Raw genomic sequence first — 27,911 nt, forward strand, 5'->3', positions numbered from 1 at the left:
GTTGATAACAGTTTTCTTCCTGTGGCCTGATAATTTTAAAGAGTATGTGGCTAACTTCTTAATATGGGGGAAAAAAAAATTGATCTTTCTCCCAAACTACTGCTAAATTCATTGATGTACTCTCTGTGATTAGATGTTCTAAAACCTCAATCAAATTTCTTTCAAAATTTTTCTACAATCACCACCTTTTTCAACAACCTCACAAATTCTTCTCTCAAGTATATTCTCTGCCTTTTCTAGAGAAACATATGGCTAGATGGTACCATCTTTTAATGTAATAGGTGGGTCTCTGATGTCAAATTCTCTTTCTGATACCAATATAAATGGTAGAAGTGATATACAAAACATTTATTTCTATACTGATGAGTAATTAATTATTAGCTTTTCATGAAGCCCATTAGAAAATTCATCTATTTCTAGAATGAATCCTAGAATGAAACTTACCTTTATCAAATAGTAGTGGTTAAGTGCACATTTGTCCCTTTTCCTCAGTTTTAGTCATTATTACTGTATTATTCTAAACATACAGGATGAAATGTTGATGTCAATGGCTATACTGCTGTGAGACTTGAATTCACCTTAGCACTTGATGTCTTTTGAATCATTGAGTTCATTTTGAAGAGCCTTTTATTTTATCTCACTTCTGATACTTAACATTCATTACAATAATGTCTCCTTCATTGATCATTTTTGAATACTGAACATTTTCCTTCAGTTTTATGTGAAGTCCACTTTCAACAGTTGCTATACAGTTAACAATCTGAAGAAAAATACAAGCATGTAATTAATTTTTAAATTACTGTTCATAGGTACAAGCTTGCAATAGCTAGATGAAAATTTTAGGAATGGTTTGATAGCTGAACAAACTAAAGGTTTTTTTTTTTAAGTGTTATTAAATAATCAAGGAAGTCCTCCATCAATATTCTACGTAAACAAGGATTGTATTAATCTAATTCTGTACCTCCTAGAGCTTCTAATAAGCTCTTGTTTTTATTTATGTTCAAGGAGACTGAAAGGGTAGTTAAATTACTTTGAGAGACACAATGTGAAATTTGCCCAACCCTTTTTCTCTTACTCTACAAGTTTTTAGACTGATACATAAGAATGCGTCATATACCCTCCCACAGATGGCAGAACTCATCAAAAAGGATACTGATTAATGTCATGCTGAATCCTGATGCTAGCTGACAGAAACAGATGAGTCCTCTCAACCAACCATGAAAGTGCATTTGCTCATACCGTATGTACTAGTCACAGTGTATAAATTTATGAATATTTATCCATACGGACCAGACTTGGGAATGGTCTACGTATTATTGAAAATCCACTGTCATGGACTTCAAGTGCTCAATGTACTGCTTTGGGGAAACATACGTAAGTGATAAACAGGAAAAAAATGCACAAATCATGGGCTCTCACCCTGTTCCCTCTCATCTAACTGCTTAGCAATGTGTCTACTGTCATCCCTCACTCTCTTCTGTACCCGCTAGACCTTTTCTTGCTCCTCCTCCAAGTTTTTTTGAAGGATCAACTTGCTTCGTGAGGCATAAGGTAGAGGATTAAAACAAAACTCAGGGCAAGTCTGTTTACTTGGAGCCTGTTTCTCCTTGGTTTTCCCATGGTTTTGCACTTGATTTCAAGCACTGTAGAATGGAAAATGTTCTGCTTCTTAGTTTCAACAGCACCCTTGACAACTATAAAACAGAAAATTTAATGAACTTGCCATAAAACACATACATGGAGATGGAGAGAAAACCATGGAAACTGAATGTACTCTGCATTATATATTATATATGGTAGGTTCAGCACGTCACTGAAGTCTGCTATAATATTTCTTACTAGCTGGATGTAGGTCTTCACACTTAGCAGGAAACAGTGAAATTAAGCAGGTGAAAACAGTCAATCTAGACACAGCCTTCACTATTGTAAAAACAGTGACTTTGGAACAGACAAGTTCCATGGATATAGTTCTGTGGGGTTTAAACAGAATTAATTGCTTATTTTAGCATAAAGAAATTGAAAAGTATTGTTAATTCTAAATGATAGCTTTTCAGCACTGCTTTGATGAGAAGGGACACTTCTGGGGAGCAGAGGAAGGATGAAAGGATAATTCATTGGTAAAAAGTGCAGAAAAGGGCAAATACAAATAAAAATAAGAAGATTAATAGCATCATGTAGTGAATCTGACCTTTGAACAGCACACTGAACTGAGCAGAAGCCGACAAATCACCTCAGTGGAGCAGAAGAATTTGCAAGTGTTCATGAAATCAGTTCTTAAATACTGAGTTTTGGTGTATTTTTGTGTCACAAAGCATTTTATGGGGTCCATAATGAGTTCAGGAATTATTGCTCTGCACAATATATGTTGTGATATATGGAATATTCTAATTTAATCCAGTAAAAAATACCTACTTTATGATCAGTCTAATGAACAATAAAAACAGATATTTGAGGCAGCTTTATCTCATTAATATAGTTAAGCTTTCATCTCATTCTCTTCATGCTGTCTATCTTTGACATCAGGACTAAGCTGGCAAGCATGGTTACTTCGGCTTTCCATCAGTTGAGGTTTAATCTCCTGCCAATGTGTATAATCAAGACCCCAGACATCTACATTACCTGCTTTTTCCTATTAACAATAATGTGAAAATAATTCTGTCTGAAGAGCTGCTTTAGGAAATGGAGGTTTAATTGACACCATCACCAAAAGCCCTTTACAGGAGCGTTCAGAAAGAGAGTGCATGTTTGCTACCACACGGGAATCACAAGGTTGACCAAGGAATTCTAAATATTCCCTTCTTTGTTGTTTTTAATGCAACCTCCCTCTCTTACTGCCCATCCTCCCCGTAAAAGGCTGAAAATAATGTATGTTGGTCTCCAGCAAAAGCTAACAAATATTCCAGCACTGCCGGTTAGCTCAACTACACTCAATCTTTCCTCCTCCTTACTGTAATTTACTGTTGAGGAGCAATTCTTTTGCCTCCCACATACCCCAGCCAAGACCACAGTATTTAACAAAACTAACATATAGTGTGATAAATTAAACTGTACCAACCTACAACTGACATGAGAGGCTTAAAGTAGAAAATATAGTTCAAACGTCATTCCAGTGTAAGAACTTTGTCAGAAAAAAAATCCAACCATTATTTGCCAGAAAGGTAACGGAAGAAGATACAGTTTTAATTTTTTAAATGATCCTCTTATAACAGCTACCAGTTTCAATGAGATACATTATAAATTAATCATTTGAGGCATATATCTCACCAGAATTGTCACAGCGATAAAATTCTGCTTTAAAGAATATGCCCTGAGAAAACATGGGATAGGGCCCTGTCAGTCTTCCTGAGTAATAACTTTTCCATCAGCAGTCAATTATTAGGTTATTATTAGTGACAAGAATTGGTGATTGGCTACAGACTAGAGAGCTGAGTGACTTTGCCCAGGAGAAATTGCAGTCTCAGAGCTCAGCAAATTACGTTCATTTTTCCCTGCCCTGGGCTATCAGCCTTCATATTTTCCCATCTTTCCCTGGGGAGTCAGGAGCAATGTTGATTGCAGGTACCAATTCCTTGCACTTCCCATGGAAATAAATCATCCCTTCCAACATGGATGGTGGAGGGCTAATTATCTGCTACTCAGTTAAAAACACTCGTTCAAAGAAAGCCAGGGTGCCGCCACAAGAAAAGCAACTGCACTGTGTTGTATTTATATCTGCCTTAGTCTTCCCAGTTGTATACTCAACTTTTTTGCAACTTCTTACTGCAAATACTGTTATGAATTTTAGTCGAAGGCTTTTATCCTTTTTTCTTCTGACAACACCCATTTTTGTACAGCCACAAGTCACACAACATAGATATGAAACACAAAAGACTTAATTAAAATTTTTTTCAGTCTCTCCAGTGAACCCAACTGTCCACTTCTAAGATACTTCTTACCCTGTTTACATTTCAGCCGTAATGAGTTAAGTATAAAAAGTTCCTAAACATTGTATTGCATACATTTATTATGGCAGGAATGAACTTATCAGTCCTGGACATAGACATTACATTGACTCACTGATACACCAGTGATCATAGAGTTTTGTCACACCAGGAAAGGATCTGCAAGTTCTCTCCAATTGTATTAAATACACTTAACGAATAAAAAAGTTACAGGTCAGCATGAACTCACATATATATCTCTTTTCAAAAGGGAGTAACTGTGGTATAAACTTTATACCCCCTCTGGGCCATGGAAGGTTATTGTATCATTTTCAATGGAATCCAAATTTCACTTGTTTAAACCTTTACGAAAAAGAATTACTTGTCTGAGATATAATGTCAATGTCTGTGAGTAACCTTCTGACAATGCCAAATTCCAGGACAAATCTATCTTTTTTGCTACTTGAATCACCGGTGGTGGCAAGCCACATTTTAAACAAACCTTGCATGAGGGCTTTAATAATAAGAACCACAAGCAATAAATTAAACAAATGCAGAGAGATGATCCCCAGGGTAATCCTGGCATACCACAGGCTTTCAGTGCTTTGGAAGGGGTGGAAGGTTATCAAAAGAAAGGCAAGTCCAGCTTACTATCATATTAGAATATAATGCTAAAAGCTTTCTTTTAGAATAAATTATATATATGTACAAAGTCTATAGGAAATAAAGAGGTGAGAGAAAAACTTAAAGAGACGACAGCATTCAAATGCGGTGGGTTGTGTGATTTTTCTTTTACTTCATACAGATGTTTATGAGGACTGCCAACTATATGTTGAACACTTTGAGCTCTCTGGAAAAGTAGCATTCATGTGTTGAAAAGAAAGATTTAAACTACTAGTGGCAAACATCCTATTAAATTCAGTGAGGCTACGACTGCATCTCAGTATTTCAGCAAAATCAAACACACTGAAGCTAAGGGAAAGCACCTTTTTCTTCAGTTTACATGTAGAGCTGATTCTGACAGTCACTCAGTTTTACCAATCAGGAATTATCAATCAAGTAAAGTCAAATTTAAATTAAAAAAAAAAAAAATCCCAAACAATGAAAAACCGTCAAATGTACAAATCTAGGCTTATACATACAAAACTGAAGATTTTGATATGCAGAATAAGTCAGAGTCACAGTGCTTGTTGTAAACACATTTCTTTATATAAAAGGCAAGCAAATAATACCTATTAATTCTCAGTTAATTGAATTAAAGGCATGAATGAAGACTAAAACACTAGATCCTTTATTAGTAAGAAATGACAGGAAAAAAAAAAAGGTTTTGGCTTTTTACTTCTTTGAATAAAAACAATTTTGATAAACCAAAGCAGAAAGATAGATTTTTCCTTGTGGAAACAAAGTGATAGTTGCAGGCTGTACTAGAAAGGAAGCTTTGCTGATTTACTTTTGTTTTAGTTATACAGACCCCAGTACTGGCTGACTTCCACAGTACTCTACGACTACAGATTGTGCAAGCTACACATACTATACTGTACATACAGTATTCTGTATTCAAGGACTATGCTTAATTTATAAAATTACATTAAAAAAACTGTCAGCTTCAGTAAGTACTATCTTCTCTCAAATAGGTTCCAATACTTTTAAAGTGAAGTTACTATAGAAATATCCAATTATTCATGGCATTCAGGCTGACAGACCATAAGCTTAAGCCTTTATATTGAATTCATATTCTACATAGCTAATAGTGTTATTCATATATAGTCCCATCAGAGATTTGGGTAATGCATCAGTAAACTTAATTTCTAACTGTGGATTGGGATTGCTTTTATTAATTTTTCTCCTCCAAGTATGAAATGCAAATCACAAAAAGTAGAATTTGCATCTTGACTTACATATTATCTCTGCTTTGCACCTTAGGAAACTGCCAGATATTAAGTTACAGTTAAAGCTTTACCAATACCATCACAGTTTCCTGGAATCAGAGTAATTTTATTTTACTTCCTGACTCAATCATGTTTCGAACTATAAGAAGCATCCTTTGTCACACTTCAAAAATGTGCAAATTGCAACCCACAGGTTAACTGCTATCTGCTTTAAGTAACATCTGTCTGCCTAAAGAAGCATTTCTTTTCATTGGGTAGTTCAGATTTGAAAAACAACCTGCTAGAGAGCTGGAAAAACCCAAATATTGGCAGTTCATTGACCAACTAATTATTCTGAATTTCTGCTTTACCTAAAGGACATCTTTATCTCAGCAAATAATTAAACAGTTCATTCAGCAAACCCTGTTTCACAAATCCTAGTTCAGTTCTTTCCTGAGAACTAAGCTAAATATTATCCAGGGCATGCTTCCAGGTGTCATTAAAAATGAAAAATTAGCGCTTGCATAAATTGTCACAGTAATAGTAGTTGTCTATATAGATAAATGCAAATCAATTCCTTCTCCTAACACTGCATTCACACACAAAGCATGAGAAAGCCAGTACTACTTTTGCTCTAATTTCTATGTTAAACAGATTTTTATTTGCATTCTTCTCAGTGTTCTTTGGCACATCTAATATATTTTCATTCCAAAGGACTAGATTATTTCCACACAACTAGCCTCAACATCCATAAACCTAAAGTATTCATGGAAATGGAATCCTTTGTTTTTTCATGACTCAGTATCTACTTTAGATGCTTTTAACTCTAAGCATAAGCAGTACTTTCTTACCACACTCCAAAATCTTGGGAGAAATACATAAAGATTAAGAAATATTTCCTATTATGTGATAACAAAGACTGTGTTGAAAACCACTGTATTTTCAAAAAAAAAGATCTGAAAGACAAAAAGAAAATAAAAACTTAGATGCTCTCCTTCAGTAAAGAGGCTTTTTTTTTTTTTTTCTGATTTAGGATCTTGTATCAATTGACTTAAGATGCAGCAATATAAAGGCAGCATTAGGCTCTTAATGTTTGGTTTGTAATTGCTCTTTCACTGCCTGGCAAACATGAAAGAAGCACTAATGTTGTCAGCAAAACTAACAAATGAAAAATAGTTCTAAATAAGCTTTAATTTGTCAAAGCAAGAACAGTGGGATACAATTTTATGTGATAGCATAGTCTTTATGAGCAAAGAAGCAAATTTTTCTGCAGGTCTGTGCAGGAAAGCTCAGAAATAAGTATTCATTAGTGCACTTGCAAATGTGATCACAATCTGTCATTTGATCCTCCTGTCAAACAGAAAGCATGACATGCATTCAAGGGCTGTACATCTCCCATATTTGTGGTGGAGCATTTCCATAGGTGAAGGCATTTAGAGGTTAACTTCCTGCCCAACTCCCCGCTGCCCTAGCAGGCTGGGTGGTTTGCTTGAATTAGTAATTTTTTGCTAAGAAGTAACATAATACTGTAAAACTTTAGCAAAATGGTAATTATTACAGTTTGTTTTTTTTTTTAATGCTACAGATATCCAGGGAGATCTAATATCTTTTGTTAAGTGCTATAAGTTCTGCTCTCCTTGTGTTTAATACTGAATTCTTTTTTCTCCCCACTGATCTTATTTTCAAAAGAAATCTATTCTGGTCTACTAAAAATTGTATTGTGAATTAATTTCCACTGAAATTACAAAGCCAGAATCACAGGATAGTGAGGTTGGAAGGGAAGTCTGGAGATTGCCCAGCCCAACCTCTCTCCTCAACCAGAGCAGGATGGGTTTTGAATGTTGCCACAGATGGAGAGTCCACAACCTCTCTAGACAAAGTGTTCCTGTGTTTGACCCGCCATGATAAAAGACACTCATAATAACACTACTTTCAGTGACACAACTTAGCTGAAGCTGTCCATCTTAGTTTGACACTAGCTATAAATATGTCCTTCTCTGCCTGCAGTGTTATATGGTAGCCTAAAGAGCATCCGTTCGGTAGGCTTCAGTCGATTTGCTTAAAGTTATCCAAGACAATTAAAGAAAATAATTTTACTGTTGTCACTTTAGAGGTGCATTAAAATCAGTCAGCCATTTGGCTTGACAATTTAATCATTCACATCTATTCAAAGTTGGGTAAAATGACTGTAAATGACTATGCAGAACACAACACAACCGTACTTGGTCTTGAAACTTGAAACTGCATGAGAAAACACTCAAAAAACCAAAACCACAAACCCTCTGACATCTGCATATGTATATATATATATATATAAAAATAATATATTTGAAAACTGCTTACTTTTCCTTGGCTGACAGTTCTGTCTGATGAGAAGCCATCTTAGATCCTGTCCTATCAGGCTTAGCTGTCCTTTGTCTTTGCTTTCTTCTTGGAGCAGTATCAATGACATCTGGGCTACCCAGAAGGGAATCCCTTCGTTCTGGCACTACCAAAACGAAAGAGATGAAAGTTGATAAGAACTTAAATATGAAGTATAACAACGTATTCTTAAAACATTTTCTGTTCATTTTTATTAAAATCTCTATACTGCTAAGATGAACTCTGATTTGACAGCAGTTGGTGTCAAACCCAACAGATGTCATAAAGGGAAATTCAAAAAGACAAAATTTAAACTAGAAAGGTAAGTTTCCCTCAACACCTCTTTGTAGTCTGCGGAGAGAATGATGGGCAGTTATAAACCAGAAATATACTGGTGATTTCAGGACAACCAGATCCTTCCCTAAGCTAAACCCCCCCCTTCCCTTGCTATTAATGCACTCAGGAGATATGTAGACATTTTTATTCCCGCTATCAATATCCTCTAGCATGTTTCTATCTGGTATGCCTGCTTTAAAAAAAAAAAAAAAAATTAATTACATTAAATTTTAAAGATAATGATAAAGAACAGCACTCATTTCAACTGAAAAATATTAAATAATAATGTAGTGACTGAGGCTGATGCTATTATGGTAACTTCCTGATTATTACTTTCTGTGTGTCTTAGGAAGGTTTAATCTTCACATGGATGAAAGACACCATAATTTGAGATTCAATATTAAAGGTTTTCACAGAAAGCAAATAATGGGTCTTATTTCATCATTCCTTTCACAGTTATCTATGCTACTGAAAATAAAACAGGAAGAAAATATGCAACCCACAAGTCACATTTTCACTGTTTCTCAAAAAGACCCCACATTTCTGACCAAGAACACTCTTAAATTAAACAGAGGCTATAAAATTAAATAAATAGGCTATAAATATTAAATATGTAAATAGAGGGTCCCTAGAGCAAGTGCAACTACTGCTTACAGTGAAGCATGAGCTTAATATAAGAGTCTCTTAGCTTTTACCAGTGTGCACTACACCATTGCAGATATACAGATCTGTGTAGGGTGACTTTGCCAGGTATTAGCTGACATATTTCCATGGCACAAGCTAATTAACAGATTTCAAAGCACAGTATAGACAAGATACATTGCCTGTAGTAAATGCTGAGAACAGTTAAATCACAGCCCAAGTCGCCACACCAAACTTTAATTAGCTATGCATACTCTTCCAGTGCTAAATCTTGAAAATGTGTTCATGATTGTTAGTTACTATTTACTGGTAGCATGTTATATATCTAGCATTTACACTAATATTATTTTATATATTCCAGCATCACTACCTAAAGTCTGCCCTCTTGATATGCATTAATCAATACATATAAAATAGTTCACTGTCAAACCTTTAATAATTTTACTACCATAGTTTTAATCTTTCTTGTTGCTGTTCTCTTCCCACACTCTGCTTTTGCCAAAAAAGCAGAACCAGAAGCTGCTGTATACATAAACCCTACAAAATGCTGCTGTTAAATAATGTCTCTGTGCTTCTGCTTGTGTAATATGCAACAGTTCTCATGGCCCTTGTTCTCAGCCTTGCTTACTGTTTAGATGCACATCCCGTTTGCCATCTACAACAGTCTCACTGGTGGCAGAGGGAGACTGGTGGTAGAGGAAGAAAAATGGAAATGTTCATCTTTCCATTACACTGCAGTTGTGCTAACTTCAGGCTGGGAAAGGGTGTCAGTTTTCTATTAAACATCTCAATCTAATCTTTCCCATGAAAACAAATGTTGCTCTTATGACTTATTAAAACTGAGTAGAATAAAAAATATTGACCTAAATGATTAAATAAACCTGTGCAATACAGTTGTGAGAATGTTTCTTTTAATAATACCAAGAAGAAGGCTTCTTATTTGGACAGCCTAGGATACACTGTCTTGAATAGTAGTTGACTAGCTCATAAATAATGATTGATCACCACAGGCTTGGGTTTTTTTCATTTTGTTTCATATAATCATAGAATCGCAGACTGATTTGGGTCAGAAGGGACCTTAAAGTTCATCCAGTTCCAACCACCGGCCATGGGCAGGGACACCTTCCACTAGACCAGGTTACTCAAAGCTCCATCCAACCTGTTTCTTTCTTTTAAGCCAAACTACCTCTTAGGTTAGAACTACTAATGAAAAGATGGCATACACTAGTAGGTCAAGTATAATGCATCACCGTTAAGACTTTAAACTACCACCCACTAATGCTGCCCAAAAATAACTCCTATTAATGAATTCATTTACAGTACTTGACAAAAAGCCAAAGAAAGCATCAGCAAAATAGTATTCGTTGCTTGACATAAAATCATTTGGAAAAAACAAAGACAGTCTTGAACATACACCTAGTTTTTAATTTTGTCTGAGTTTCATCACCATTTTAAAGATGCAAAGTTCCGTGACTTCCCATGAAATTGAATTTCTTACTTTCATATTATGCAATACAATATGAATGCTTGTTACACCTTTGTGAAGAATAGTACCAATTTAAATTGAGACAAGAGTACAGTTTGATGAAAGTCAATTGATTATACCACCTATGTCAACAGTGTTGATCAAGAAATGGAAATGTTCTAAATATATAATGTATCATCTGCAGATGAATAACTGCAAGAAACAAGATTGATAAGGGCAAGACAGAGATTCACAGTTCAAGTACTTAAAGAGTATTTGTGCTAAGATCAAAGACTAATGCTACTAATGAAACATCATGATCTCTGAGAACTACAGACATTTAAAGATCAAGTTCTGTATCTTGGCTAAAGATAGGCAGTCCAGTTATATTTTAAAATAGACTTCTTCATTATTTCATTTTTATATAAAGACAGCGATTAATATAAAAGAAATACCTCCCAATCTATCATGTTCACTTTTCAGTCTGACAAAAACACCACCTTCGTTCTCTGTAGATCATCACCTGTAATGAAAATTCCTTGACTTTTCTAATTATTAATGACAGTGCTGTACTCACTGACAAAACAGAACCCAGCTTCTCTCTGTTCTCAGAAAGGACTAAACCCACTACTAAAAGTTCATCCTTGCCCTAAAAAAAAGTATGCAAGGAGCAAAGCAAGCAGAAAATGAATGGAAGCATTCAACATGTCAGCAATCTGTTTGCCTACAATGACCAAACTTCACAATGTCTGAATTTGTGAAGGCTGTACTGCAAGCAGGAAAAAAAGTAGCACTTTATGAGAAACACAGTCACAGACATAACTTCACTTCTGTTCACCTTATTAGTATATATTTAAGATGCAACAAAGGATCCCCAAACTTGAACATTTGTATTTAATTAATTCCTATCATCCAAAATACCTGGTAGACCTGCTACTCTTGCTTAACTACACTGTCCTGTGTAAGTCCATATGAAAACCATGTACTGTAATAGCATTTTGCAAATGATTTATTGCTGACTTTTAACGCAACACAGGTGAAAACAGAAGGTGAATCTTGCTATTTCTAGTTAAAAGACTACATCAGTGTTCCTATTTCCTTATATTTCTATCTTCAAGTGTATCACATGGGTTTTGTTATCTTAAATACTGATCATTTTTTTCCCTTTATGAAGTTTTTTTTTTTCTCTCTCAATGTTTGTATTCCTCAGGATGCTAAATTACATTAGAATGGCAAATGTCCTTTGCAAATACAGTCTTACAGCCACAGATCCTATGGGATCAGTCTCTGTGTTATAGCACAGGACTGATTCTAGGTTAACCAGTCACTACAGAAAAGGAAATGTTGCAAAAGGTAAATGTTTGAACACTGTGTTCAGTGTTTTATCAGTTTTATCAGGACATAAGAGGATAATTTTAAAACCATTCATCAATGTTAAATGGATTCAAGAAATGTTCACATCTCTGGCAGGTACCACCAAATCAAACATTTAGCACTGCAAACTTGGTTTGCTCAGAATAAAGACTTTGCAGTTTTATATAAGTTTTTTTTTTTTTTTAATTGGAATGGAACAGGAAATATTCATAAAGGATACAGGTATTTTATCCTCAAGAAAGGGACTGGCCTTTAATTAAAGTTATGTCCTACCCCAGATATTTTATCAACAGCAGCACACAAATCTGTCAATTTTAATTTCTGTTCTGCATGGAAATTTACCTGATTCCTTTTTCTACACAGTAGTAAGGACATATGAAAATTTGTCCAGATTTTCAGATATTAATGCTATCATAGGTCCCCTAAATTTGTGTCAGAGCTGTGCAGTTAATGGAACAGAATTTCCTAGTTGAATTCTGCCTAACTCCATGCAGCATGTGTGGCTCCACAGTTACTCAACTGAACTTCCAAGTTCTGCTGTCTCTCTTTGATGAAGCAGATGACTTAACTTAAAATCGGTCCCCTGCTTAAGGATCCTGCAATTTTTTCTAGGGTGGTTTCCTTAAGAAAAAAACAGGCTGCATACACAATTACTGTCTCTCCTGCTTCTGCCCTTGCACGACAGTGGTAGCAGATAAACCTAGAATGAAAGATGACAAAGCAGTCACAAAACCATCCCCTACAGAACACCAGGGCTGCCTGTGACAGCTGCTCCCCAAGCCATGAAAGAAAAAAGAATAAAATAAGAAAGAAAGCAGAACTCATCACTTTAATCCTTGACTACAGTGTAACTTTAGTAATTAAAAGGTTTCTCAATCTCAGTGTAATTCCTAAGGGATCACCATAGATGATAATAATTAGCATCTCTTTGACATTCTCAGCAGAGAGTCTCCTAAATGAATAGGTATGGAAATGAATGTGTCTCACTAATGTAGGCAATCCTGCAAAGTAGGATTAAGTCATTCTTGACAGGCAATTTAGGAAACACCACTTCTATCTATGCTGAAGTTACCCTGTACATACACACATTCTGGCCATCATCAGGTAATTTTTCGTAAGAAATAGATCTATCTAGTTCACTCAGAGATCCAAATTAAATATCAGTATTTGCACTTCATGCATGTCCTTTAGTGAAAGTAACAGGAATATGCCACTATTTTAATTTTAGGAAAACAGTAAGAACCATTCTCCATTTCCTGTGTTCTGCTCTATTTATTTCACTCTTTGTATAAATTTGGGTTTACTGGACCATAATCCTTGGGGGCCCTAAGGCAGTTGAGACGGCAGTTCTCCAAATTCTCTGTCAGTTAGTTACGAGGTTTATTTTTATAAAGAATATCTCCATGGAAAGTGTTTATGGAGACAAATTTTAAAACAACTTCACAAAAAAGTCCATACAAATCCATTTAGATACATACAAAACCTGTAAGTTGTATCCAGTTCACGTTTCACTCTGTTAAGACTGTCTTATCACTGACAGAGCAATCTAAGTCTTAACAAGAAGACTTTTCTATTTGCAAAGCCTATTCTTTTCCCAATGACACCCTTCTTCAAAGGCTTTTTAAATACAATTCTCTTTTTTTTTTTTTCCTTAATTAAAAAAGCTTGTTTCAAGTGTTCCTCCCCATGGCAAGGGGCTGAAACTAGATTATCTTTAAGGTCCCTTCCAACACAGAACATGCTGTGGTGCTAAGAATCGATGAAGTTATAATAAAAATGCAGTTGACATACAATTTCCTTCTCAGTGCTTATTTATTAGAGGCAGCCCAGGTGCTCATCTGTTACCAGTTCATATTGTCCTGAAACTGAATGGCAAAGAAATAAAAATCAGGGTAAATTTGACAAGCAAATAATAAGTTTGGTCAGGAAGCATGAAAAAATAGCCTCTTCTCATACATCAAAATATCAGAGGGGAGAAAAAAGAATGCATTTTCACAAATATCTGCAGGGGCTTTGAAGGTGCTCATTCATTTTAGTCATCGAACCCACTACCTTTAACAAAAATCCCTCTTTTCAAAATAGCTTGATATGGAGTATTTCAATGAACAATATGTACTTCATTAGATGAGATACTAATTTTCAATAACCCATAATAATGTGTGCTCCTAAAGGTACTTTAGTAACTTCAGAATTTGAAGGAAGTCTCTGGTTATAAATGCAGTCAAAGGTTATGGTTTATCAGTAACCCAGCGATCTTGAAAATCCTCATAGTATACAACCGTATACTATGTATTTACAGCGTCCCCAGCCCCTAAATATTAGTATCTGCCTTACAGTTCAAGCTTTCAGATATGTTCAAGCCTTTCTTGATGCAGGTCAGGTAGAGGATCCTATGAGGCTGAGAAAGCTAAGAGATTGAAATTTTTGTATCTGAAACATTCTGACAATTAAAGCTGCTTTCCCTGCTTTATTTTCTATGGGTGCTTGACAGAAGCAATGGCAATGTTGGCAACTCAGATGCTTTGGTGGTTGTCTAGTGATGCTGCTCAGCAACAGCATGTACCAGCTTTCCAGTGATCCACTGAGGGTCTAGATTTATTACATGCAGTTACAGAAATCCTTTTCCATCTCTGACTCTAAAATCTTTTCTGAAACCCCAATGAGGCTAGGTTTTGTGTACCACGGCTGGATGCTCCACTGTCTGGCATACCAGCACATCTGAGTTCAAGCACGAACATTTAACAAGTCATCCTCTGAAAAGGTTTAGATGAGCTCATGGTCCCGGGTGTGACTGTTTGCTGGAGTCATCCTCTAGATTCCCTGGATGTCCTATTTGGATCATCTGTACCACCCAGGGTGGAGGTAGGAGGCTTCTGAAAAGCAACCCCTGGAGACATTAAACAGCATCCAGGTTAAGTAAACTAAACAAGACAGACAGACAGACAGAAGAATTGAAAACATGAGGCCAAGGAAAGCTTTGGAAAATATTTTTTGGCTGTCATCTTTCAATTCAATGTGAGGTAGTGGGCCCAAAGTAATTTATCAACAGGCATGTAAAATATATACCCATGCCTGGAATTCCAACTGGCATCTTTTTTGCTCTAGTAGATTTTCCTGGTGTCTACAACTTAATCGCTAAGCCCATCCAGCTGATCTAGGCCCTGGCACTGACAGTAGTGGGCCTTCAAGAATATCACCTCTGAGGTGATCCTATGCATCAGACTATTTATTATCAGTGTTCTTATTATATGATCTTGTATTATTATATTATCTTACTCGGTGCTTAAGGCCAGGTTGGACAGGGCTTGAAGAAATCTGGCCTAGTGGAAGGCATCCCTGCCTGTGTCAGGGGGTTGGAATGGGTGAGCTTTAAGGTCCCTTCCAATCCAAACCAGTCTGTGATGCTATGATTATGTCTAACCTCTGGCCATAGATGTAGAGCCTGGTGTTTGAAAGCCAGTCCTAAAGAAAGGTTTAAGTGATGGTAATTATATAACTCACTGATTTAAAATCAGAAACAGATTATTTTGTTAACCTTTATGTAAAATCATCACCTATAATGCTATTTAGAACATGAAGATAAAGTAGCATAGCTATTTATGAGCACTTTGAAACAGGGCTTACTTTAGTAACTTGAGTTACTTCTCAAACTTCTTGGGCTTGCACTTGTAAGAAGTATAGCTACTTCTGTGTTAACTTCTTCACTTAAAATCTCTTGGATGGTGAAATACAGAACAGTGACTGAAAAGATCTTTGAACGTGAAAACCTTTCATTATTTTTTTAATTTATTTTTTATTTATTTGGATAAAGAGCTGGGTTACCCTTGTGCTCGGATAGTCTTTAGATTATGATCTTTAGAGATTTGTCTCTTTGTGCCGAAGGTAGTATTAAAGAACAAATATGAGCTGCACTCAGGCCATAACCTACACAGCGCCCTTAAGTCACACCATAGTGTGTGCAGCTATTTGAAATAGCTGCAGCTGTGACTCCTATGCCACAAAAATGAATTCTTTCCCCATTAAACAATTGTTGATGAAATCAATACAACTTTCACGAGAAGCCACAGGCTGCAATAACTCACAAAAATGTATGCTTTCTTAATGATGGCATTTAATGGTGGATAAATTACTAACCTCTAACAACAACTTTATTGTGTGGTATCTTTTAAGCTGTCTTAAGACATAGCTGTCTTAAGATATATAAATTCAGTTTTTTAGTGTATACGTATTTCTACTTTAGGTTGAACAAACATTTCAGGTAGAAAAACCTAAAATAAAAATCTATTTACGGGAACTTTGCCTGCCTGTATTTCACCATATATTAGTAAGCAAGTACAATAATGTATAACAAATACCACATGCAGATCAGAAGCTATTTTGCTACTTCTTTATATAGGAACATGAACTTGTGATCCTATCTGTTTTGTTTGAAAGACAAGAAGACAGATTTCAAGATTTAAAATCATTTACTCAAACAACTAGTGACACAAGCACTGTGGTCCTTCACAAAGATACACAATTTTAACCTTGGAACACAAAACAGCTACATTTAAACTGTCCTTACATATGAACATTCGTGATTAATGATTGGATAGAGCCTAATCACTCAAAATCTCATCATCAAGGGAAAAATACAGAGAAAGCATTAAGAAAATAAAGCATCTCCTGAAGTTTATAGTGGTTCTACATCACTAACAGTAGCACTGGAAGCAGTCAAAGGTTGCTTACTCAGAAAGTCACTAACATGCATTTCCCACTAGTTCCACAATTCTGTATGTGGTTGTGGTAATTAAATGTCACTGTTATTGGTGGCTGCTTTGCAATTAGTGTGAAATGACTTAATTTCATCGTGCTCCCAGGGAATACTTGTTACCTTCTATTCAAGTAAGACTTGGGTATGTAAGCATGGATCTTCTGGAATCTATAAGCAAAAGTTTAACTTCTTCCCTGCACAAGGACTGCTAACCCCTGTGATATCCCCAAATGCTGGAAACTCAACTGCATAATTTGTGGTAGTGCAGGATTGTGTTTACAAGGGTCCAGAGAAGGATCAGAAATGCTCCAATACCTGAGCAGCCATTTGAGAAAAGGCTGAGAGAGCTGGGTTTGCTCAGGCTTGAGCAAAGAAGGCTCAGGGGAAAACCTGTCACCATGTTCCAATATTTAAAGGGGCTACAAAGAAGGTGAAGACTCCCTTTTTACTAGGAGTTATATGGAAAAGACCAGGAGTGATGGGCACAAGTTATTCCCCAGGATGATTCCAGTTGGACATGGGAGGAAAATTTTACACTGTGAGAACAGCCATTGGAATAATCTCCCCAGGGAAGTGGTGGGTTCCCCAATATTGGACACAAGATTCAGCTGGATGGGGTGCTCGGACATCTAGTATAGGTGATGTTTTGCCAGCAAAGGTTGGACCACATGTTCTTTGAGATCATTTCCAACCTGGGATTCCATGATTCTGATGGCTGATGCCAACCTTATGAAGTTTAACCATGACAAGTGCAAGATCCTACACCTGGGTTGGAGCAATCTCAAGCACAGCTACAGGTTGGGCAGAGAAGATTCAGAGCAGCCCTGTGGAGAAGGACTTGGGGTGTTGGTTGATGAGAAAATGAACATGAGCAGGCAGTGTGTGCTCACAGCCCAGAAAGCCAACCATATCCTGGGCTGCATCAAAAGGAGCGTGACCAGCAGGTCAAAGGAGGTGATCCTGCCCTTCTACTCTGCTCTGGTGAGACCTCACTTGGAGTATTGTGTGCAGTTCTGGTGTCCTCAACATAAAAAGGACATGGAACTGTTGGAACAAGTCCAGAGGAGGCCACGAGGATGATCAGGGGACTGGAGCACCTCCCGTATGAAGATAGGCGGAGAAAGTTGGGGCTGTTCAGCCTGGAGAAGAGAAGGCTGTGTGGAGACCTCATAGCAGCCTTCCAGTATCTGAAGGGGGCCTATAGGGATGCTGGGGAGGGACTCTTCATTAGAGACTGTAGTGACAGGATAAGGGGTAACGGGTTAAAACTTAAACAGGGGAAGTTTAGATTGGATATAAGGAGGAAATGCTTTCCTGTTAGGGTGGTGAGGCACTGGAATGGGTTGCCCAGGCAAGCTGTGAATGCTCCATCCCTGGCGGTGTTCAAGGCTGGGTTGGACAGAGCCTTGGGTGACATGGTTTAGTGTGAGGTGTCCCTGCCCAAGGCAGGGGGGTTGGAACTAGATGATCTTAAGGTCCTTTCTAACCCTAACTATTCTATGATACTATGATTCTATAATAATTTTTTCCCAACCCCACAACCTTTCAGCATTCCGTACTACAAATAATTTTCTAAGGATCAAAGTTATTCAACCTGCAGTGTCCTGCACTGCATTCAGGGGAACATGGGATCTGTTCCTGATCCTAACACTGACCATGGTGAATATCCATGCTTTGGTTCCTTGTGTGCAAACCATGAGTGGTGTTTACTCGACTTTATAAAATATCTGGATAATGAAAAGGATCACACAAGCCAGGTCCAAAAGACAGAGGCACCTCTGTAAAACTAAAGGCAGTAAAGAGGTCTTATTATTCCTGTAGACACTAATCATGTGCATGTGTGTGGGTACTCTGAAGGATGGAAAGGGCAGGGAGGCTAATCCTCTGCGGAGGAAACAGTGAGTCTTGGGGTGGGTCAGCATGAGGAAAAGGCCAGTTTTGTGAAGCAAGGCTCAGTCACAAATAAGCTTGGGATCTAAGAGCCTACTAATGAGTCACCGGGATGGCCAATATGATCCTTGGGCATGTGAATGATTATGAAATGTTATTATAATCTTCCAATCAATGTTGATAGAAAACAGTTGAGAGAATAAAGCCTAATTAACACAAACAGTACTACTGACAGAATTAAAGGTCATGTCAATATTGTAAACTGTGAAATTAAGAAAATAAATTTAGACACTCATGGATCAAAACTTTGACCTTTTTTTCCCTTTTTTAAAATTTTTATTTAAAGTTAACCTTTTAAAGAATAAAACATTGCCCAAATGTCTTGAATACTGAAGTGAAAATTTGGGATGCTACATGTGACTCCAGGAGACACCCTCAGAAAAGCCAATGCTGCTCCAGCATTTTCTGAACTCCAGTAATGATTACCAAAAATCTTGGGTGAAGCCTGAAAGCTTCAGCACTGCCCTATTTTCCACCTATTCCCCTTTCCTCTTTCTGCCTTTATCAAACTTTGAGTGCATTGTGGTGAGTGGTAAAAGGAGGTCATTTCCCAAAAAGTGACTACATACAGCCATGACAGAATTATAACAAAGTCTGAATCCTTGCATAGAATCATCAACCAGGTTGCTCCAAGCCCCATCCAACCTGGCCCTTAAGGAGCCTTCTCCAGGCTGAACCAGCCCAGCTCTCTCAGCCTGTCTCCAGAGCAGAGCTGCTCCAGCCCTCACAGCGTCTCCGTGGCCTCCTCTGCTTGATGCCCTTTCTTAATAACATAAACCTTGTTACAAAGAGATTTTCAGAATATCCATATTGTGCTTTTTGCATGTATATACACTTTTTCCAAATTTAATATGCTTTAAATCCTATTGTGTATTTTAATTTTGTAGAAGCATCTGGTACTCCTCCAAACTCTGGCTGTGCATTTTCCTACATTTGCTGTGAAACAAACAACCTGACCTTAGGACTCAAATGTCACTCACTAGGAACAAAGTTCTATTTAGCTTTCTGGACCCATTTATTTCTATTGAAATCAATATAAAACCTTCACTAAATAAAAGACATGCCATAAATATTATCCACAAATTGCTGTTAGCTACCTGATTTTTTCATACAGTGTTTCTAAAAGGCTTTACATGCTGTGAAGTTAAAGACAGCATTTAAGATGTCATTATGGCATGTCTTTGTATACAGCTGCCATAAAAGTCTTTGTAATGGATTCAGAAATGATGAACATAGAAGGTGCGTGTGTCTCAGCCAGACGTGACATTAACATTTTTAAGGCAGATGCACTGGCACAATTTCAATCAACATTACAGGATAATTTTCCTGTGGAAAATGCTACAGGTAATTTTGGTTACTCTAAGAGGTTCTGAGAATATATTTAAAGAACTTTAGAGATCTCAAGTGCTTTGAGAGCAGCAATACATTAATATTTATTACAACATTTACTGAACAATGAACATGAAATCTGATCAGAACAAGAGATTAATATACAATGAACAAAAAATCATCAATCAGCATGTCTCAATCAGAATCAAGAGGCTATTTCAATCTATAACAACTTCTATTTACATGCTATTAAACACTTACAATGCAGTCCCTAACACACATACATAGCACAATTTTAACTTTTATTCACAGAATCATAGAATCCCAGACTGGTTTGTTTTGGAAGGGACCTTAAAGCCCATGCAGTTCCAACCCCTGCCACAGGCAGGGACACCTTCCACTAGACCAGGTTGCAGCCTGTGCCAGGGCCTCACCACCCTCACAGGGAAGAACTTCTGCCTAAGGGCTCATCTCATTCTCCCCTCTGTCAGGTTAAAGCCATTCTCCCTTGTCCTGTCAAAAGCCCCTTCCAGCTTTCTTGTCAGCTGCTTTAGGCACTGGATTCATCATTTATTTTCAATGGATCATAAAACTCATGACAGGACTCAAGACCTGTGTTTGCATTCTGAGCTGGGCTGTTTTCCCTCATCAGGTCCCTGGATATCTGCAGAGCATCTCGTGATATGGCTGGACTGCACACATGTGCAAAGTTCACCACTAACAGACCACAGCTGAAGATGTAGTTTAGGAAGGAGCCCAACTTCAGAAGCTTCAGAAGCTTTAACCTACATCTTGGAATCATCTATTAAACACACTGTTATTGACAAGCTGGAAAATATTCAGGGGAATTTTAAAGAGTAATGGTGAAGATGAATGGCAAATGACTATGATGAATCGCCTGGGCCCAAGTTAATCAGACAACAGAGATGCACAGCCAGGATACAAGATGAAGTAACTGTGTGGTATGATGGTAAGAGTCACTGCCAGACTCATACAGAACTGGCTTTGCTCCCCTGGGATCCACTAACTCTGGGATAGACTTTCCATATGGCAAAAACTCCACTCCTCAGTAAGAAAAAAACAGAATCACGCCCTGAGCTGTGCTAATGTTCCATGTATCCTTCCACAGCCAATGTCCCTACAAGTCAACAGGGCCAAAACGCAACACACAATTTTTTATTAAAATGGGAATGACAGGTTTTTGATTACCTAAACCACCAAACTTACCTGATAACACAAAACAGCATGTGTTCAAGCCTAGGAGACATACTATTTTCTTCTGGTAAAGAATCTTAGTCTTATCTTTCTGATACTCAGACTAGCTTTCTGCAGTGTGCAGAATCCAAAGAAATTACTTATTTACAGCTTGGATTGGGACTGGCAAAGCTTCCTGCAATTCCTCTACTGTTCCAACAACATACAGTGATTAAAAAAAAAATAAATTAAAGGATATTGGGATGTCTATATATAGGGATAATTAATAGTTGTTTAATACTTTGTGCAAGCTCAAAATATCTACATGGAAGAAGAAAATGCTTTTCTATATTTAATGCACTTTGCAATTTCATTACACTGGGAAACTCTCATGTATCCTTACCACCAAAAATTCACTGAAATTAGGAACTGTGGAGATTTAAATACTTCCTGATAATTCTACAAAAACAACAGTCGCTGTAATGGCAACATGGTTTCATTATAAAAATTATAATAGTCTCCCTGTAACTAAAGAAAGCTTAGAGAAAATTGTGTTTAAATATATAGGGTGTAAAGACACACTGCTTGTCCCACCACAACACAGCTCAGCTAATATACAAGAAACCGAGCTTATCAGAACAGTATTCCAACAGATCAGTGAAGGACAGGGGTCATGAAAACCTCCTTTACACGGCAGAAAAAGTACACAAAGATGTGTGCAGATCATTCAGTGTAATTGCAAAGAGATTAATTATTTCATTTATTCTATCTGCAACATAAACATAAATTTAATCATCTATGAAACAAAAGAGGAAGGGAAAAGGCAGCATGGCAATACTGATCTTATGGGAGAACTGTGAAGGCACCCAAAAATGAATTCAGAAAATGGCAATGGCAGATTTAAAAACTTTTGCTTAACTAATGGTCCCAAAAAACTACTCCCACACTTTTAGGAAACAGGAATAAATGGCATATGTACTGCTTGAAATGAAGAAAAACAAATCACTATGCTAAAACCAGCAGACAACTTAACAGACTCATTTAGGCTGAAATGAATTCTTCCTCTACACCTTGTTGCAGAGATGATCACTACAATATAAAACACATACTAAATTCTAGTGATGAAACACTATAAAAGCATGATGTGTTAAAGGAATGTTAGTGGGTTATTTCCAGCAAAACTTACTGAAGATGTTAGAAAGCATGCATGATTTTATGACATCTTCTGAAGAAGGAAGAGAAAAAAAAGGGCATTTCAGGCTATGAAGACTTGCAGAATTAAGTTCACTAACAGTAAGATTAGAATAAGCTCAACAGATTAAGTGACTGATGTGTGGGATGACAAAAAACCAAGCAAGATTACGTAAGCAGAAAATATGGTATCATCTGATTTTTGCCTGCTACAGGAAGTAAATGTACAATGGAGAATCTTGGTACTGAATTGTCTCACATTACAGACTGCATATTAGAAGTACTCCAGCTACCCAAAATAACACTGTATAAGACAACTTGATCCTTAGAAATAATAATGATGACATTACTTAATGCTAGAATTTTTGCTTTAACTAATGTTGTTCCTAACCATCATAATACTTATCTACAGAGATGTTTGAGAACCTGTAATTTTCTCTTATTGGAATGGATTAATCATTATTATACTAGTATAGCTGACTTTAATAATAATAATAATAAAAATAATAATAATAAAAAAAATAAAATCACATAGAGCTACAAATCAGACATTAATTTCCTTGTCTGCTGAATACTTAAGCAGAGAAGTCTTCACAGTACTGCCCTCAGTCCCATGGTTGCTGGTACTGACTGTTATTTTGGCAACATGCCTTCCAGGAAGACCCGCTCTGATTACACCACTAGTGGAGGAGAATACTATGCAGAAGAGTAAAAAATGTCAGAGTAAAGTTCAAAAGCAGAGAAAGATACATCTAATCTTTGCCCATGCATGCCCAGTTATACACAATACCCTCTTTGTTGATCAACAAAAACCACATTAAACCATCCAGGACTAGGCACAAAATACTAATGTGAATAACGGCTGTTAAGATGACTAACACTTTTACATTACATTTTCAGAACTGAATACTTCGGCCAGAAACAGAGCCAGAATAAACCAGAATAGCCTCTCTGGAAGTCAATGGAACTATAATGAATTACACCAATTGAGAATTCTGAGTATTATTCTGGGATAGCTTGCTAGCAAAATAAACAAAACAAAAAACTAATTGCATGCTATGTGTGAACACAGTCATTTTAAATTGTACTTCCTGGAAAAGGCAGCTGAGTAATATCATTACCTGAGAAACACCTGGAATCCTTCTTGACCATTTTTCCTCTAGTAAAAGCTGCGCATAGTAATTTTGTGCTATTAAATATATATATATATACAGAAAAGGGCTACAGTTGTCTCCTCTTTACTTTCCTCACAAACTCTGAATTAGCAAGGAAAAAAGCATCACCATGACTATTCTGTAAAACATCCAGTTTTAACTCATTAACACCCCATACATATCCCAGAATATGAAATTCCACTTGAAGCAATAAATCCTTCCCAATCTTGGAAAAGTCAGAGTTGTGTGGACACACCAGCTTAAGGAGGACATTCCAGAATGCTACAGTGGTCTCCCATCCCAATGCAGCTAGCTGGTCCTTGGATTGCTGATAGCCTGCATGGTAGCGTATCAAGGCTGCCATTCCAGAGCTTCTTGTTCTGTGGGTATATAAAGGCAAGTGCTAGATACCTTCATGGTTTGCTCTCAGCAGTCTTTACTGCAAAAATACCTGTTATTTTCTTTTAAAACTATTTTTGCTAAGAATATCTAAGGAAAATAAAGCCACCTTCTTTTTAACAGAAACTACTTTCAGATCATTTCCTACCATAAATCACTGGACAAGGTCAGCTGTTTGAAGTGCTGCTTTCTCCCAGGCAGGGATTTAAAGTTCCTCAGATCCACGTGCAACAAGGGGATGGTTTATTCTGAGACGTAGCCGCGAACTAAAAGTGTCAGCGTATTTCTGAATTGCAACAGCAGCAGCATGGAACCCCCCTGAGTAATCAGGAGGCACAGGCAGTTCATCCAGACTGCTGGAAGAAAGGGTTTGTTTTCTGTCTTGCCTTCTAGTTTCCTACCCCAGACATGGGATATAGATATACAGCAGAGGTCAGGGTTAATACACTGCCACCAAGATAAGGGTCAAGACTGACTGCACCAGTGGCTACTGTTAACAAACGGGATTTCATTTCTCTCCTGTACTATAGTATTCTAGGAAGCCACAGTAAATCGAAGAGGATGAAGTGGGAAATAGCTTACACTCACCAAAAAGAGATGCCACATCTTCCTGTCTTCCCATTTTATAAGAGAAACAGTGAAAATACAGCTCAATCTTAGTTGTGTTACTCCTAACACTCCCAGCTGCAGAAAGATGGGAGTGTCACAGGGTGGAACAGGCACAGTTCCTTCCTTCAAGGTTGTAAAAATGCTGCAAAATCCCACAGATTTACTACCTTGTCTCCCAGGAGTCTTCTGACAGAAGACTTCTTTCCCCCCCTTGCCTTGCTAAGCCATATCTCCCTCAGACAATGTGGTCTCCCTGTGCCCACTCCTTCCCTTCCAGCTGAACAGAGACTTGCCGACAGTCTCCTGCCTAGGGGGAATTTAACACTGAGTTATTTTAAGGCAACTTTGCATTGTTCATGAAGAGAAAATTCTCCTCAGTAGGCCAGAGACACAATCCTACTTGGGTTTTAGCTTTAGGAAACTATTCAGAATTATGTATTTTTAGCTATAAAATAATCTCCTGAAAGTGCCGGCTCATCAGGATGCTCAGTATAGCTCTTCAACATCTATGCCTCTTCAAAGAACAGAGGAACATCCACAGAGTTGGCCTTTCTCTGCACATAAAAGCAACTTCAATCCCCAAGACATTGGCCAAACCTCACAAGCAAGGGATACACTGAGGGGTGATACACTACCTACAATGGGATGACTGTGTTTCTTCTATCCTTAGTTATCCTGTCTTTGGGGAGCAGCAGGGAAGCAATAAATCAGTTCCTCTCCTAAGGTCTCCAAAGCTTATCTCCTCAAAAGTCCAGCATGAGGTGGACAAGACTCTCTTCCCTCAGGACACAGTGGGAACGATGCCTCTTCCCAAAGTAATGTATGATTTATATTATCTTCCTAGATTGTCAAAATTTATGCTACAAAGCTCATCAGGAAATTCCCATTTAAACAGCTTTTCATATTCATATACCTAGGAAAAAAACTTTTTCACTAGGCAGTTCCATGACAAGTGTTGTAACTGAGTAAAGAACAAACCATTGGCAAGCAGTTCAGCAGCCTTGAAAGCAATACAACTCACCCACACAAGTGCACAAACCTAAGGCCAGTCACAGTTTTGACCTTGCTGATGCTTTGCGAAAACAACTGACATCAATCTCAAGGCTCAGATATCTTAAAGATAGATTAAAAGCACACATAGCCTTTAAAAATTCCCCAGTGAGAATCTTCTAGTCCCTGCCCTGTTTCACAGGCAAGAGACTCCTGACGTGACAGGTCTCATGACAGAGATCTGATTTCCCCTTGGTCTGATGCAGTCAGTGTCATCAGCATGCAGAAATTGAGGTCAGCTGCTCACTGTAATGGTTAGCTGTGTGACACCTTTCATTTCTTTCTCAGAAAAATCAGTTTAGATGCAGGCAGGTGGGAAATTGAAGATCACATTTTTTCCATCATTTATAGTCCAGCTCCATCTCTGATAATAGGGGAAAAAAAAAAAAAAAGATGCATTCATGTCAAAAGTGACAAAAATCTTTATCAAGCCCTTGATAGCCAGACTCACTTTCTATATCTGGCCAAAAAGCTACAAGCCTCAACTGTGTCTTGGAAATACAGACTAGAAATTCCAGAAAGAAAACAGCTCTCTCTTCCCCACACTGATGCGAAGATAAAACATGCTCACGTGAGAAACTTCATTTGCAAAAGATGAATGCATGATAGGAACTTATTCCTCCTGGGCACCCGAGGAAGATGTGTATTTAACTTTCATCTGTACCTTGATGGCAACTTGTGCTTGATTAGTGATTTGTCAATATTCTCAGAGCTTACAAACACTTGGCAAAACACATTCCTGAATTTCACTGGTTAATGATATGGTTTTAAACATGGAGCAGACATAAAGATCATATGAAAATGAATGGCAGCACAGTATAGTGATTGAAAATTCATCTAATCTAAAGGTCCATCTACATCTTACATCTATCTAAAAATTGCCAAGTTTCAAATTTGCGTATAATTCAATGTCAGAAGCGGAGCTGCTCTGTCACTAAGAGTCAGTTCAGCTTTCCACACAGGCTCAGTCTTACCTATCAAACAGTCCAATATAAAAGCAACTGTAGCTGTATCTGTCCAAAGCAACTGTATTTCAACAGCCATAACCACCAAAAAACTAAGCAGACTATTGCCTTATTTACCGTCACCCTTACCCTGTGATCAAATCAAGAGCCAAAGACATTCAGTATGATCAGCAGTAAAGCCAATTCTGTTCCTGTGCCATTTTCCTTCAAAAATGACTATTCTTACTTTTTGCTCTCCTTTCTATTTGTACCCAAATCTTCTGACTTTCTCACATGGTGGATACTTTTAGTGCTTTCGTCCTCTGCTTGTGAGGCATGTGTTTTATTTCCTCTGACCCCATGGCTGCATACTTGCATTGTTTTGCAGCAAGTTAGCTGGCTACTTCAGTAATATTCCTGAAAATCCACCACCTAGCTCCTATGGGCTACTGTGATGCAAGACAAGAGGCTTTACAAGTATAAGTCACTAATAAATCATCACCTTGTTACCTGACCATAAAATCATAAAATCAATGAATGTCTAGGGCTGGAAAGGACCTTAAGATAATCCACTTCTAGTCCCCTGCCACAGGTAGGGACACCTTTCATGAGACCAGGTTGCTCCAAGCCTCGTCCAACCTGGCCTAAGCTTCTGGCTCTAATAATTCAACCAGATGGTAGATGGTGAAGTTGGGCGCTGCAGTCCCATAACTCACCTGTTAACACTATAAATTTCTTTAGAAGAACAGGGCTAAGCTATGCCAGTGAGAACCTTCTTTTTAAAATCAAGGTAGGTGACAACATTTGAGCTTTTTCGCTGAGCATCAACGTGTTATTAATCTGCTGCATAAAGGCTCATTTTTCATGGAGCAGCCACACACACAAGCATCAGTGTTTTGTAGGGAGATTTATTAAGCACACCTTGCTACGCAGTTTAAAACAAGGAAGCGCTGGGAACTGTGACTCAGATTTGCTGTTGTTAAGTGAGGAAATCAGGGAACTGAGTCTTCAGGCAGCCTGTAATCCTTCTCAGTTAAAGCAAACAGTGAGTGATAGACCTGTGCCAAGGAACAACTAATGAACTGAATCCTTTTAATGCTAATATGAATGAGCAGTGCTTGAATGTGCTGTGGATAAGGATTCATCTTTTGATATAGATGAAAGCTGATGCCAAGCAATTAAGATGAGTGGAATTTCACCGTGAATGGAGAGGCAGGTGATTTTCATCACAGCCCTTGTTTTAAACCTTGGTTTAGCACTAGGACTAAACATAAAATGAGCGGTTACATGCTGTGTTGCAATTAGACACTGAGAAAAACAGCCAGGTAAAAAACATAGGCATTGGAGATCTACAAACAACCCTGTTTTTAGG

At 37.5% G+C, this 27,911-nt stretch overlaps 1 protein-coding gene across 1 annotated transcript in view; it reads right to left on the minus strand.

Annotated features, from left to right (window-relative positions):
- The window catches only part of XRCC4 (X-ray repair cross complementing 4), a 167,572-nt gene that overhangs the window by 62,234 nt on the left and 77,427 nt on the right, over positions 1 to 27,911 (minus strand). The window contains exon 6 of the mRNA XM_062620000.1: positions 8,132 to 8,276. Within this exon, the coding sequence (XP_062475984.1) occupies positions 8,132 to 8,276 (145 nt within the window). The remainder of the gene's footprint in view (positions 1 to 8,131; positions 8,277 to 27,911) is intronic.

This window comes from Pezoporus occidentalis, unplaced genomic scaffold (assembly GCF_034315485.1).
Source record: "Pezoporus occidentalis ecotype Australia unplaced genomic scaffold, CSIRO_AGI_Poc_V1 ctg218, whole genome shotgun sequence".
Classification (NCBI taxonomy): domain Eukaryota; kingdom Metazoa; phylum Chordata; class Aves; order Psittaciformes; family Psittacidae; genus Pezoporus; species Pezoporus occidentalis.